This window comes from Ranitomeya variabilis, chromosome 1 (genome assembly GCF_051348905.1).
Source record: "Ranitomeya variabilis isolate aRanVar5 chromosome 1, aRanVar5.hap1, whole genome shotgun sequence".
In the NCBI taxonomy this organism is placed as follows: Eukaryota; Metazoa; Chordata; class Amphibia; order Anura; family Dendrobatidae; genus Ranitomeya; species Ranitomeya variabilis.
The window spans coordinates 144,770,213-144,785,150 of NC_135232.1; the positions used below are offsets into that span (position 1 = coordinate 144,770,213).

General features: G+C 42.9%; 1 protein-coding gene across 1 annotated transcript in view; it reads right to left on the minus strand.

Moving 5' to 3' along the window:
* The window catches only part of LIX1 (limb and CNS expressed 1), a 198,072-nt gene extending 185,432 nt beyond the window's left edge, over positions 1–12,640 (minus strand). The window contains exon 1 of the mRNA XM_077289588.1: positions 12,281–12,640. Coding sequence (XP_077145703.1) covers positions 12,281–12,392 — 112 coding nt within the window. The 5' untranslated portion in view covers positions 12,393–12,640. The remainder of the gene's footprint in view (positions 1–12,280) is intronic.
* Between the last annotated feature and the right edge of the window lie 2,298 nt (positions 12,641–14,938).

Sequence of the window (14,938 nt, forward strand, 5' to 3'; positions counted from 1 at the left end):
TCCCTTTTGTGGGCGGCACGGCATATGGAGATGATTTGGAGTGTGGAGGATACATCCTTGTTCAGCAAATTTGCATTTCAAAATAATGTATTTTTGGAGCAGATACGCTGACAACCTTGGCATGGTCTTGGACATACACAGCAACCATATCACCAGTGTTGCCTAAACTTAACGTGCTGCTCCATTTCATATAAGTTATGTCGGCCTTTAGTGTCAGCACATGTAAAATCTTGCACTTTTGTACCTATTTTGTGGTTTTAACTTCTCTTCAGCTTTCTTTAAATATGTTTTTGCTTTCAAAAAACCTGTCAACAAGATGCTGCTGACAGATCTGTGTGTTATAGGAATGCAATGTTGGGGGCTGTGATCAAGGGTACACAGCTAGTGATTCTGTGGTCACATGCATTCTGTGCGGCCGCCAACCAACTGGACACATATACAGCTATGTCTATGACATGATGTTCAGAAAGATCCAGCTGTCTATAGAGACTAGATGGCATATTAGTGGCAGTGCTGTTCACTTTTCATGGCCCCGATCTTGAATTTCAGTGCATGACAGAAAGGATATCCTTACATTTGAGCACTCAATGGATATGCCACACATCTGATAGGTTCAGCACTCCGGTCGATGGAGGAGAAAAGGTAGAGCTTTGGTTACACATCCATGCTGTTTCTCCATAGCAGTTTATGGGAGTTGGAAAATGCTGCATAACTCCCATAAACTATAAGGGTATGTTTCCACGGTCAGTAAACGCTGAGGATTGAACCCTGTGTACAGCCGCAGTGTTCAATACGCAGCGTGCAGATGTTACAGGATAGTGCATGGGATTTTATGAAACCCTGCGGCTCATCTTTCTAGACCGCAGCATGTCTATTTACTTTGCACAAATGCTCAGTCTCCGCAAGATACGGATTGCGAAAGTATTCAGCCCCCTGGAACTTTTCAACCTTTTACCACATATCATGCTTCAAACATAAAGATACCAAATGTAAATTTTTGGTGACGAATCAACAACAAGTGGAACACAATTGTGAAGTTGAACGAAATGTATTGGTTATTTTAAATTTTTGTGGAAATTCAAAAATTGAAAAGTAGGGCGTGCAATATTATTCAGCCCCTTTACTTTCAGTGCAGCAAACTTACTCCAGAAGTTCATTGTGGATCTCTGAATGATCCAATGTTGTCCTAAATGCCTAATGATGATAACTATAATCCACCTGTGTGTAATCAAGTCTCCGTATAAATGCACCTGCTCTGTCATAGTCTCAGGGTTCTGTTTGAAGAACAGAGAGCATCATAGAGAGCATCATGGAGACCAAGGAACACAACAGGCAGGTCCGTGATACTGTTGTGGAGAAGTTTAAAGCAGGATTTGGATATAAAATGATTTCCAAAACTTTAAACATCCCAAGGAGAACTGTGCAAGCGATCATATTGAAATGAAAGAAGTATGATATAACTGCAAATCTACCAAGACCCGGCTGTCCCTCTAAAGTTTCATCTCAAACAAGGAGAAGACTGATCAGAGATGCAGCCAAGAGGCCCATGATCACTCTGGGTGAACTGCAGAGATCTACAGCTGAAGTGGGACAGTTCTGTCCATAGGACAACAATCAGTCATACACTGCACAAATCTGGCCTTTATGGAAGAGTGGTAAGAAGAAAGCCATTTCTCAAAGATATCCATAAAAAGTGTTGTTTAAAGTTTGCAGCCAGCCACCTGGGAGACACACCAAACATGTGGAAGAAGGTGCTCTGGTCAGATGAAACCAAAATCGAACTTTTTGGCAACAATGCCAAACGATATGTTTGGCGTAAAGGCAACACAGCTCATCACCCCGAACACACCATCCCCACTGTCAAACATGGTGGTGGCAGCATCATGGTTTGGGCCTGCTTTTCTTCAGCAGGGGCAGGGAAGATGGTTAAAATTGATGGGAAGATGGATGGAGCCAAATACAGGACCATTCTTGAAGAACACCTGTTGGATTCTGCAAAAGACCTGAGACTGGGACGGAGATTGGAATGGAATGGTTCACAAATAAACGTATCCAGGTGTTAGAATGTGTCGAGAATCTGTGGAAAGAGCTGAAAACTGCTGTTCACAAACGATATCCATCAAACCTCACTGAGCTTGAGCTGTTTGCCAAGGAAGAATGGGCAACAATTTCAGTCTCTCGATGTACAAAACTGATAGAGACATACCCCAAGCGACCTGCAGCTGTAATTGCAGCAAAAGGTGGCACAACAAATTATTAAGTTAAAGGGGCCGAATAATATTGCATGCCCCACTTTTCACTTTTTGAATTTCCACAAAAATTTAAAATAACCAATAAATTTTGTTGAACTTCACAATTGTGTTCCACTTGCTGTTGATTCTTCACCAAAAATTTACATTTGGTATCTTTATGTTTGAAGCATGATATGTGGGAATAGGTTGAAAAGTTCCAGGGAGCCGAACACTTTCGCAAGGCACTGTAATTATCACAGTCCAATGTATAGGATGCAGTGATTTCGCATGATTCAGTGAACACATGAGGAATCACTGCGCTTACAAAACCCGACAGCGCTTTGGATGGGGCGGGCATGTGCTGCGTCCAAAGCGCTGCCGATACGGACAGTGGAAACATACCCTAATAAAGATTGCTTGCACATATGAAAGTCTGCTTTTCCCTGGAATGAAACAGGGGAGCAATGAACCCCCAGATGTGGAACCCTCTCTCAGGTCTGACTTCAGGTCTTCGAATTCTCCTCCTCACCTTCCAAGAGCTTTAACTTTTTTTTTTTACCTATAGAGCAGTATTAGGAGGTTTTTTTAGGATTTTTCATGTACCAGCTGCAGTTTTTATCATTATCATATTAGGATGCATACAAAATACTGATCTTTCTCTTCGGAAGTGAAGTGACCAAAAATAATCAGAGATTCTACCATTTCATAGATATACAAACAGTATGCTGTGACAAGGCTATCGCCTCCCTGTAATCATCCTGTGGGAAGTGGGCATTGGAAGGGACACCTCCACCCATTTCCAACCTCTTACATGCCACATCTATGACTGACAGTGGCATCTAGGGGGTCAAACTGCTGTAATGGGAGCTGGCACTTGCCCACAGCACTTGTTCACTCTCACTGGCCTCACCCATCATTATTGTATATGCCATTAACCTCTTTTTATTGCAGCTAATCATTGCCTTTTACCTCCGTATGACCAGTTACCAGTGTGAGACTTGTTCTCTGGACCTACATGCCATTTAATATTTATCCAATGCGAACAGAAAAGCCACCAAACGTACTATACAGAATAGATAGATCTGGGCTCAGTAACTAACTCCTTACTGCCCGTAATACACCATTTATATATTTGTTGTTGCTTTTTCTATCCATTCTGCGCTGAAAGCCCATATCAGGAGTGGGTGAACCAGAACTCTTAGGCTATGTGCACACGTTCAGGATTTCTTGCCGAAATTTCCTGAGCAAAACAGGGCATTTTCTGCAAGAAATCCGCATGCGTTTTTACCGCGTTTTTGGTGCATTTTTTTTGCAGATTCTTCCGGAGGTTCCCAATGCAATAATATAGTGGGAAACCCGCAAAAAATCTGCAAAATTAATGAACATGCTGCGTTTTTTCGCGGAAAAAAAAACATCATGTGCACAAAAATTCCAGAATGCATTCTAAATGATGGGATGCATAATGTATGTGTTTTTTTCGCGTTTTTATAGCGAAAAAAAGCAAAAAATCTGCAACGTGTGCACACAGCCTTAATGGTTGGTAGGGGATCAAATATTTATTTCTCACTGCAAAATGCAAATAAATTTATATAATTTATACAATGTGATTTTCTGGATTTTATTTTTGATATTCTATCTCTCATTGTTAAAATTAACCTACCTTTAAAATTATAGACTGTTCATGTCTTTGTGAGTGGGCAAACAAAATCAGCAAGGGCTCAAACACTTATTTCTCCCACTGTAAATCATGGTAATGAGGCCTTCTAGATATCTATCAATGATTGTATTCTTGCTGTAGGAATATTTTATTATTTTCCTCAGAAATATTCTTTGGTCATCCTCCATATACAACAAATATAAGATCTACTCACAACCTCTCAATAACATTCAAGTTTGAGAATTGTGACGATCATTCCAGAACCTTAATCTTTTTTTTTTTCTAAGTAGTTCATAGTGGATTTCAAAGTACACTGCTCAAAAAAATAAAAGGAACGCCAAAATCCCACTTCCTATATATCACTGAATGAAATATTCCAGTTGTAAATCTTTATTCATTACATAGTGGAATGTGTTGAGAACAATAAAACCTAAAAATTCTCAACGTAAATCACAACTAATATCCCACGGAGGTCTGGAGTTGGAATGATGCTCAAAATCAAAGTGGAAAAGTTACAGGCTGACCCAACTTCAGTGGAAATGCATCAAGACAAGGAAATGATGCTCAGTAGTGTGTGCGGCCTCCACGTGCCTGTATGACCTCCCTACAATGCCTGGGCATGCTCCTGATGAGGCGGCGGATGGTCTGCTGAGGGATCTCCTCCCAGACCTGGACTAAAGCATCCGCCAACTCCTGGACAGTCTGTGGTGCAACGTGACGTTGGTGTATGGTGTGTGAGACATGATGTCCCAGATGTGTTCAATCGGATTCAGGTCTGGGGAATGGGCGGGCCAGTCCATAGCTTGAATGCCTTCATCTAGCAGGAACTGCTGAGACACTCCAGCCACATGAGGTCTGGCATGGTTTTGCATTAGGAGGAACCCAGGGTCAACCGCACCATCATATGGTCTCATAGAGGGTCTGAGGATCTCATCTCGGTACCTAATGGCAGTCAGGCTACCTCTAAAGAGCACATGGAGGGCTGTGCAGCCTTCCAAAGAAATGCCACCCCACACCATTACTGACTCACTGTCAAGCCGGTCATGCTGAAGGATGTTGCAGGCAGCAGAACACTCTCCACAGCGTCTCCAGACTCTGTCACATGTGATTAGTGTGAACCTGCTTTCATCTGTGAAGAACACAGGGTGCCAGTGGCAAATTTGCCAATCCTGGTGTTCTGTGGCAAATGCCAAGCATCCTGCACGGTATTGGGCTGTGAGCACAACCCCCATCTGTGGACATAGGGCACTCAGGCCATCCTCATGGAGTCGGTTTCTAACCGTTTGTGCAGACACATGCACATTTGTGGCTTGCTGGAGGTCATTTTGCAGGGCTCTGGCAGTGCTCCTCCTGTTCATCCTTGCACAAAGGCTGAGGTAGCGGTCCTGCTGCTGGGTTGTTGCCCTCCTACACCCCCCTTCACATCTCCTGGTGTACTGGCCTGTCTCCTGGTAGCGCCTTCAGCCTCTGCACACTACGCTGACAGACACAGCAAACCTTCTTGCCACAGCTCGCATTGATGTGCCATCCTGAATGAGCTGCACTACCTGAGCCACTTGTGTGGGTTGTAGAGTCCGTCTCATGCTACCATGAGTGTGAAAGCACAACAAACATTCAAAAGTGACCAAAACATCAGCCAGAAAGCATTGGTACTGAGATGTGGTCTGTGGTCCCCACCTGCAGAGCCACTCCTTTATTGAGGGTGTCTTGATAATTGCCAATAATTTCCATCCGTTGTCTATTCCATTTGCACAACAGCATGTGAAATTGATTGTCAGTGTTGCTTCCTAAGTGGACAGTTTGATTTCACAGAAGTTTGATTTACTTGGAGTTACATTCTGTCGTTTAAGTGTTCCCTTTATTTTTTTTAGCAGTGTATATTTTGGATCATTGACTTGCTGCAATATCCAACAACTTTTCTGCGCCGGCTTCTTTTCTATTTGGTGAAATCCAATGCTTAGAAGTTTCCAAATGTTAGATTCCATTTTCCACTGTGATGAATCCAGCAAATAAACAGAAATTTTGCATTAAAATTTGCAGCAATATGTCATACACTAACACTTCCCCTTAAGACCACCGATTTTATCAGGATCCCTCCTATAAAGAACAGCTGTTTATTTGTGACAAGAGTTGTAATTATAACATAGTCCATGTAATCCACTGTGAGGCTGTCATCAATGTTCACCCACACTGGGCCTCTTTATTTGCTTGGGTTTCCCCTGTAAAGACCACGTGTCACTTGCTTACCCTTCTCTACAGTTCTGTTCCCATTAACACTAAATGTTGCCATTATTTGGAATAAAACAAGTTAGCCAACCTGGGTAGAATAATTGGGAAGACCTTACTAAGTAATGAAGGCAAGGAGGCCATGCTAGGGGCAGAGAAGACTACAGTACTCCAGCTGTTAGGAAACCAATGCTCAAAGCATGAAGTACAAACTGTTAACAGGGTATCCTGGGAAGTCACAGGTGGAAGACCACCACAGTATATTATTTGGATATTCAGCTTACAGGTGACACATAACTATATGTCCTCCATGCGGAGACTGAAAGGGAGATAGAAGGAAAGTGTCCTCCCTGCACGTCAGTAAAATATATCGAGGGGGCAGACTGTAAAGCTTGTTTATTAGCTATGCCAGCTCCCTTCTATGTCTCTCTGTCAGCCATGACAGAGAAGAGACTGGCTTAGCTAACCATCACTGGTCATGTGCGGGCGAGGGCTGGAAAGCTCCCTTTATGTGCTGAAGAGAAGGCAGAAGTGGAGCTGCCGGGGAGAAGAGAGAGGGTGCGGCACACATGGCTGCAGATACCAAAAATATAGTATATTAGGATGTTCAAAAATAGTATATATTTCACATTTAATGAAACATATTTTTCTTGTACCAGTCAACCCCGTTAATGAAAAATTTTATAAAATAACAATATAGTCTGCTTTCTCTGACAGACCCATACATAATTAATGTAACTGAGATCAAGAATGCACATTTCCACTCCATTAACGATGTGGCTCTATATTGCCCGGTTCTCAGGATCGCAAGATGTCCTAGTTGTCTGACCCACAAAGATCAGCCAGTAATTCTCTAACTCCATGATAGGGGATCACTTGTTATTTTAGAAATAAACCTTTATATATTCTATGTGTCATTGTGTATTGTTCATGTTTTTATCATTCTTCATACTTTTTATTTTTTGTTGAGAGGACCATCCACTTGAAACTCCATATTTTTTGCAGTTTTGGGTGGACAAGAGGTTTTAGTATGTCTGCTACTGGATTGCAAGAAAACCTTCATCGCCTCCTTGTGGAGATTAAATATAGTGGATAGGTGTAGCTCAAATACATGACACATATGCTGTCTACAGCCATTTAACTGAAATACTGAATGTTCTTTTACTTACATGTTTTACATTATTCTGCTATTGCTAGTCTCCAGTGCCACATGGTGCTCTAAGGGGTAAAGTTTCATCCTTGTGGATGTGGACAGTACCAAGTCAGCGTAAGGAGACATATAGGCCATGCAATGCTCCTCTGTGAATTTAAATATGCAAATATCCCCTTCAAAGAGGAAGAGAACAGGAACTCTAGTGCCACCTATTGAATGCAGCAATCCTAAAAGTCAATACTGACCTTGCCATAAGACTTAAGATAATAAGCTAAATCAGACTACATTTTCAGGCGTGTGTTTCGAGGTGTTTGCCCCTCATCAGTGCCAGGCCTTTATCCTAAATCATGAGGTATGGCCCTTTAAATAGTTGATATTGAGTTTTAGAATTGCTAAATTTGAAAAAAAAAAGTGCTCATGGAAACCACAAAAAACAGCCCACTTTTGACCTGGTGACAGGTCAACTTCAGTGTTGTTGTCCAAGAGCAAATGACTTAAAGAGGTTGTCCGGTCGAAATCGATAAGTCTGCAGTCACTCTGCAGACTTATGAATCCCCCCCAGGGCAAGCACTGTGCAATGCGGGGATTTGCTGTTATTTGAGTCCGGACCAGAAGGTATGTATGAATTATACAGTACATACCGATGGTCAGTGGGCACGAGTGAGTTATTAAAGTAATATTGTTTCTACTGTACTACAGTTGGTTGCCAAAGGTACTTCAATGGTTATTCCCATTTTATCCATTTATGGCATATCCATAGGATATGCCATAAATGTACAGTAGCTGCAGACCCTATTAATCAGATCGACTTTCAGCTTGAGAACAGAGCGCCATTATCAGTGGAGAGGTGGGAGGAACTTGAATTCATGACGGGGCTCTGTGCTTAATATTATTGCAGGTTATTGTGGGCTCTGCATCTACTGTACACTTATGGCACAAACTACGGATATGCCATAAACGGATAATATAGAAATAACCTTTTAAAGAGAACCTAACAGCATGATTTTGTAAAGTACAGACGTGGTTGTAATGGCGCTGTAATCTGATTGCATTGATGCCTTTGGTGAAGAAATCCACTTTGTTGTTCTTCTTTAATCACTATTTGATGTTTTCTGCTAATTAGGTTTCGGTGCTCTGGGGCCGGACTGTACACGGGGTCTTCTCCTCCCTGCCTGACTGTGATTCTCTGACCACTCTTTAAAGGGAGTATGTTTTGCAGGGTCAAAACAGTTGACATCACCAGACAGGAGACCTAAAAGGGTATTTAAACATACTTTTGCGTATGTTCTTAGCATCAGCAAAGAGATGTGCAGAAAAAAACAAGTTCTCCTAATATAGTCTCATAGAGAAAATGAGATGGACTGGGGAGAGTACAGGGCAGAGAGCCTGAGGCAATGAACATGAAGGGACGGCCTTTGAGGCACTTCTTGGTCTTGCAGATTGGACAGAAAGTTTTCAGGTCTCCTATCTAGTGCTGTCAGCAGCTGACTCCCCCTAAAAGGATCAACCTTATTACACAAGAAACCCCACTATCCTGGGAGATGCAATCATTGCTCAGTTAAGGGGTTTAACTTGTTTTATTAATTCATGGGCTCACAGAGGGTGAAAATAACAAATGCAGTTTTCTTTACCATCCCCTGCTCCAGCTCTTCACAGCTGCCTCTGGTGTTGGCTGATTGGCGGCAGCGTTGTTGACATGGGGTCACTGCTGCAACCTATCACTGGGTTCAGCCGCTTGTTCGTCTACACTGGCAGAGCAGCTGCTGGGATGTTAAATGTACGAGGCAATGGTAAAAAGCCGCAGCTGGGGCAAGAGAGGGTGAGGTAAAGCTATGTTTGTTATTTGTGGATGTCTATGAAGAAAAAAAAATCATTCCAGGAAAAACTCGTTAAATAACGGAATAATAATTATAGAATAACTATGTTATATCTATACCATCTACTATATAATTATCTAAGGGTCACTTCCGTCTTTCTGTCTGTCCTTCTGTCTGTCTGTCTTTCTTTCTGTCACGGATATTCATTGGTTGTGGCCTCTGTCTGTCATGGAATCCAAGTCGCTGATTGGTCGTGGTAAAACGCCCACGACCAATCAGCGACGCACACAGTCCGGAAGAAAATGGCCGCTCCTTACTCCCCGCACTCAGTGCCCGGCGCCCGCATACTCCCCTCCAGTCACCGCTCACACAGGGTTAATGCCGGCGGTAACGGACCGCGTTATGCCGCGGGTAACGCACTCCGTAACCGCTGCTGTTAACCCTGTGTGTGTCCCCAATTTTTTACTATTGATGCAGCCTATAGTAAAAAAATGTAATGTTAAAAATAATAAAAAAACAAAAAACCTGCTATACTCACACTCCGTAGTCCATCGAGCCGCTCGCGCCGTTCGCCATCTTCCGTACCCGGCGATGCATTGCGAAATTACCCAGAAGACTTAGCGGTCTCGCGAGACCGCGAAGTCATCTGGGTAATTTCGCAATGCATCCTGGGAACGGAAGATGGCGGCCGGCGCGAGCGGCTCGGCAGAGCTTCGGTGGATCCCAAGCGTCGGTAACCGCTTCCTGGATCCAGGCGCCAATGGAAGGTGAGTATATAACTATTTTTTATTTTAATTATTTTTTTTTTTAACAGGGATATCATGCCCACATTGCTATATACATGGGCTGCGCAATATACAACGTGGGCTGCGCAATATACAACGTAGGCTGTGCAATATACTACGTGGGCTGCGCAATATACTACGTGGGCTGCGCAATATACTACGTGGGCTGCGCAATATACTACGTGGGCTGCGCAATGTACTACGTGGGCTGCGCAATATACTGCGTGGGCTGCGCAATATACAACGTGGGCTGCGCAATATACTACGTGGGCTGCGCAATATACTACGTGGGCTGCGCAATATACTACGTGGGCTGCGCAATATACAACGTGGCTGCGCAATATACTACGTGGGCTGCGCAATATACTACGTGGGCTGCGCAATGTACTATGTGGGCTGCGCAATGTACTGCGTGGGCTGCGCAATATACAACGTGGCTGCGCAATATACTACGTGGGCTGCGCAATATACTACGTGGGCTGCGCAATATACTATGTGGGCTGCGCAATGTACTGCGTGGGCTGCGCAATGTACTGCGTGGGCTGCGCAATGTACTGCGTGGCTGTGCAATATACTACGTGGGCTGTGCTATACACTACGCATACATATTCTAGAATACCCGATGCGTTAGAATCGGGCCACCATCTAGTATCTATATAATTATGGAATGAGATCACTGCATCTATGGTTACCCCAAAGGACAGCATTAGGCAGCTTTACATTAATTCTGAGGTCCAGCATATTCCGCAGTACTGTACAGAGATTTTCCCAGAAGTGGCCGCCACCAGACAGAGCATTCAGCACATGTGTCTGCAAACCACAATAAAGATATTTTGTTATTATCCATAGCAAAAATGTCTCCAGTCAGAGCATTACAATGTAATATCGTCCTAAAGGGAAATTCTAGCTGTTACGTACTACAAGTGCAACATCACGATCCAATACATTCACTGACTCATACATTTCCAATTCTACGCTCACTTTTATTGTAACCCCGTATACACTGTGGGAATCCTGTACGGATTTCACTGGCTGTGTAAACTGTAACGACCGTCTGCCACTCTGAGCTCTGGGGCAAGAGGACACCAGAACAAGCTCACTTAGTTAAGATACTTTAATGAATCTTTCATCTTTCACTGGTTTAAGAGGAGCGCTATCATCCGCATATATATGATCTCCACCAAGTCCTACCAACCCCATATACATGATCTCCACCAACTCCCATCATCCCCTTATACACGATCTCCACCAACTACCATCATCCGCATATATATGATCTCCACCAAGTCCCATCATCCCCTTATACATCATCTCCACCAAGTCCCATCATTCCCATATACATGATCTTGACCAATTTCCATCATCCCCATCTACATGATCTCCACCAATTCCCATTACCCGCATAAACATGATCTCCACCAATTTACACCATTCACATCTACATGATCACCAAGTTCAAAGCACACAATTTAGAACACACAATAATTAAACTATGTATAGTTGCGGTTCAACTACAAGTACCAGCATAACCTGTCAACCCCAGCTTGCTGCTCTGCTCCCTGGACAATTATATCATGTATGAACCTAGGAGCCAGAAATGTGTCTACACCGTGTCCAAAATGATTATAAAATGAGACCCTCGGAAACACAACAAACCACCACAAACCGCAGCTAGAATGATTGCTATATAACACTATGGACACGTAAATAAACAACTGGAGTATGTATACAGTGCGGGGATTGGTTTTGCTCAGTATTGCTGTGAGTCCTGCAGGCAGGGCATGCTGGCCCTTGTAGTTTATCAGAAGTCTACAGATGTAGGATGTCTGAGCAGGCAGCTGGTGGGACTAGACGTCCATAACTTCTTCCTAAGCCAGTACAGCAGATATAAGAACATAAAATCATTAGAAACCATAGTTATAATCCCATGTTCTATAATGTAAACCAATAGTGCTCTACATGTGGACATATACACGGTGTGCGGTGCATTCTGAGCACCTGTGCCTGTCTCCACCTCTGCACACCCTACCTGCACACTACTGAGATTATGACATATATTATTTCTTTTTAGATCCCCATTGATTCCATGGTGCTGAACATGAGGAGGTTACATAAACATAAATGACAGAGAATGAACGAACAATGACAGACAGGTACAGAGGGGAGCGGGCTCTACCCTTGCGGCTTTCGTGATAATTGGGTATACATACTTTTCATGCAGTGCTAAGAAAATAACCAAAATAACGAGTATCCCACTAAGCAACAAATCTAATTACATGAAACAAACTGAATTTATAGTAAGAGACTGCTATAAATTACTGACACATCAGTTTGCCAGTTCCTATAAGCACCTCCATGTGAGTGCAGCCATGATCCCACAAGAGGTCTGAGAAGTTTTAGGTCCTACTTACAGTCTTTGAACACCATGCCGGGGTCACTTTGTGGCAGCACCTGGGTGACCAGGATCTGCAGGGAGTCTAAGGTCCTGTCCATGATAGCTGGGTCCCCTTCTTGCAGCTGCATGCACTGTACACTGTCCTCATGCCTGGATTATCCCATCTCTGCACTCAGTGTGTGCAGCTCATTGATGCAGTGGATTAAGGAGAACTCTCTTTTAACATCTGCCAATCAGGCATTGGCCAGAATCTAAAGCCCCTCAGGGGGTCCTCCTCCCTGGCTTGCTTATCTTTGTTGTAGGCTGAGCTAATTAGCTGTATGACTGGGCTGACAGATCCATTCCCACTGCTTCCCTCTGTGAAACACACCCACCTACAGGCCAGCCAGAGCAGGCTGCAAAATCCCAGGCATTCCTCCATTCATCCCCTCCCACAACCCTTCTGTGTATTCAGCAGGAAACAACCAGCCTTTAGTGCACTTTACTGGAAATGTTTTCTCTTTCTAGTTTATATTTATTTCTGTACCAATCATGATAAATATAATTATTGCTAATATAGCAGGATATTTCCTTTATTTTGCATTCTTCTAGCAGTAAAATAGTAAACAATGTGAATAAATGATGGCCATTCATAAAGAACTGAATTCATGAGGTGCAGGGCAAAGAAGGCATCAGGAGCCTGGCATGGCAATTGTATCGGAGGCCAGTGAAGGGAATTTGGCTCTGACAGTGCTGCATTGTAGAGACGGGAAAAAAGAGAACTTCTGCTATTATAGTCAATTATCATTGATTTTTCTTCTAATGTATCAGGAAGACTTTTTACTGGTTGTGATTTTAGGATAAGTACAGGTGCTTCTCACAAAATTAGAATATCATCAAAAAGTTAATTTATTTCCGTTCTTCAGTACAAAAAGTGAAACTCGTATATTAGAGTCATTACAAACAGAGTGATCTATTTCAGGTGTTTATTTCTGTTAATGTTGATGATTATCGCTTACAGCCAATGAAAACACAAAAGTCATTATCTCAGTAAATTAGAATTCTTCATAACACCAGCTTGAAAAATTATTTTAAAATCCGAAATGTTGGCCTACTGAAATGTATGTTCAGTAAATGCACTCAGTACTTGTTCGGGGCTCCTTTTGCATCAATTATTGCATCAATGCGGTGTGGCATGGAGGTAATCAGCCTGTGGCACTGCTGAGGTGTTATGGAAGCCCAGGTTGCTTTGATAGCAGCCTTCAGCTTGTCTGCATTGTTGGGTCTGATATCTCTCTTTTTCCTCTTGACAATACTCCATAGATTCTCTATGGGGTTGAGGACAGATGAGTTTGTGGTTATCAGCTGGTTGGAGGGTAATAGTAAAACTTGACTTTTAATTAACAGGTTAAAATCTATAAAGTGCGGGAAAATAGTGCAAAGAAGTGCTTGTGCTTCAGCCATAAGTGCAAAATAAAAACCAAACAAATAACAGTTGTACATACCATGTATCTCAATTTCTTAGAGACAATGATTAGGACTATTATGTATAAATCATTTGTCGCCCCTAGATATCATGCAAAATTAATATGTCTCTTGTAGATCAACGATCCTTCTTTTTCAGATCTTTATACGATCAGTCATATCACCATAGAAATACCACTTCATTTATACCCGCATTAAATATACAACAAGACCACAGACGACGCCTCTCTGCATATAGGTATCAGTGCAGTCAATATCTGACCCTCAATTGCACTTTTGTTATGTGGTCAAATGGTCACCGCCAATATAGCAAGTGCCTCCTATGGTAGCATTTAGTGGTAGTGCAACATGCTCAGAGATTACAAACTCTCCATATCGTGGTATATTACCCAAAGACGTCACCAGAATACATAAATACCTCCCACCAGGGGCAGGCATGTTCAATACATGACTCAAATGGGTATACTTCTCAAGGAAAGGGTTTTATACTCATCTGCGGGACCTGATATTCAAACGGTGCCTTATCTGAGTGTCCAGGATCTCATGTCGGGCATTGGTCTGTGCTTGCCATGCCGTCTTATCCCTTCAGCAATCGGTGTCTCCCTACGCGTTTCGTCTTTTGACTCATCAGGGGGGTAGCGACATCAAACCTACAGTAAACGGGCTGAGCTCATGATCATTTTACTTGCCTTAAATAGACTCTGTGCGTATTCCCACATCGCGTGGTTCCGGACGCCGGTGAATCACTTATGGTATTCGGTGTGCTCATGTCCCGTGATGTCACCGTCACATCCGGGTCTTGAGCCGCAAGCGGTGAGCGTTGGAACGCTCATGTCATCTCCGGCTGCTGGTATGCATAGGGGGATGTAGTATACCGCTGACGTAATGCCCGGATTTCGGATCATGTGACCCGCAGCGGTGCATTACAATAATGTGGCAGACACAAATTGTGCTGTCGCGATTCCACAATCATCCAGGTGGATGCTTTTCATTCACCACCATGGAGGCTGTCTTAAATAGAGGTTCATATGTGCAGATTTCTTGAAATCCCTCATTTATGTACACCTAACGGGATATTAGCTAGATTCCTGACCTCATTCAGGGTAGTCATTCATAATAGGATACCACTCATTCAATGCATTTTATCTCTTTTGGATATATTGGAATACCTGGGAGGTGTAAACATATATGCACAATCAAAAACCATATT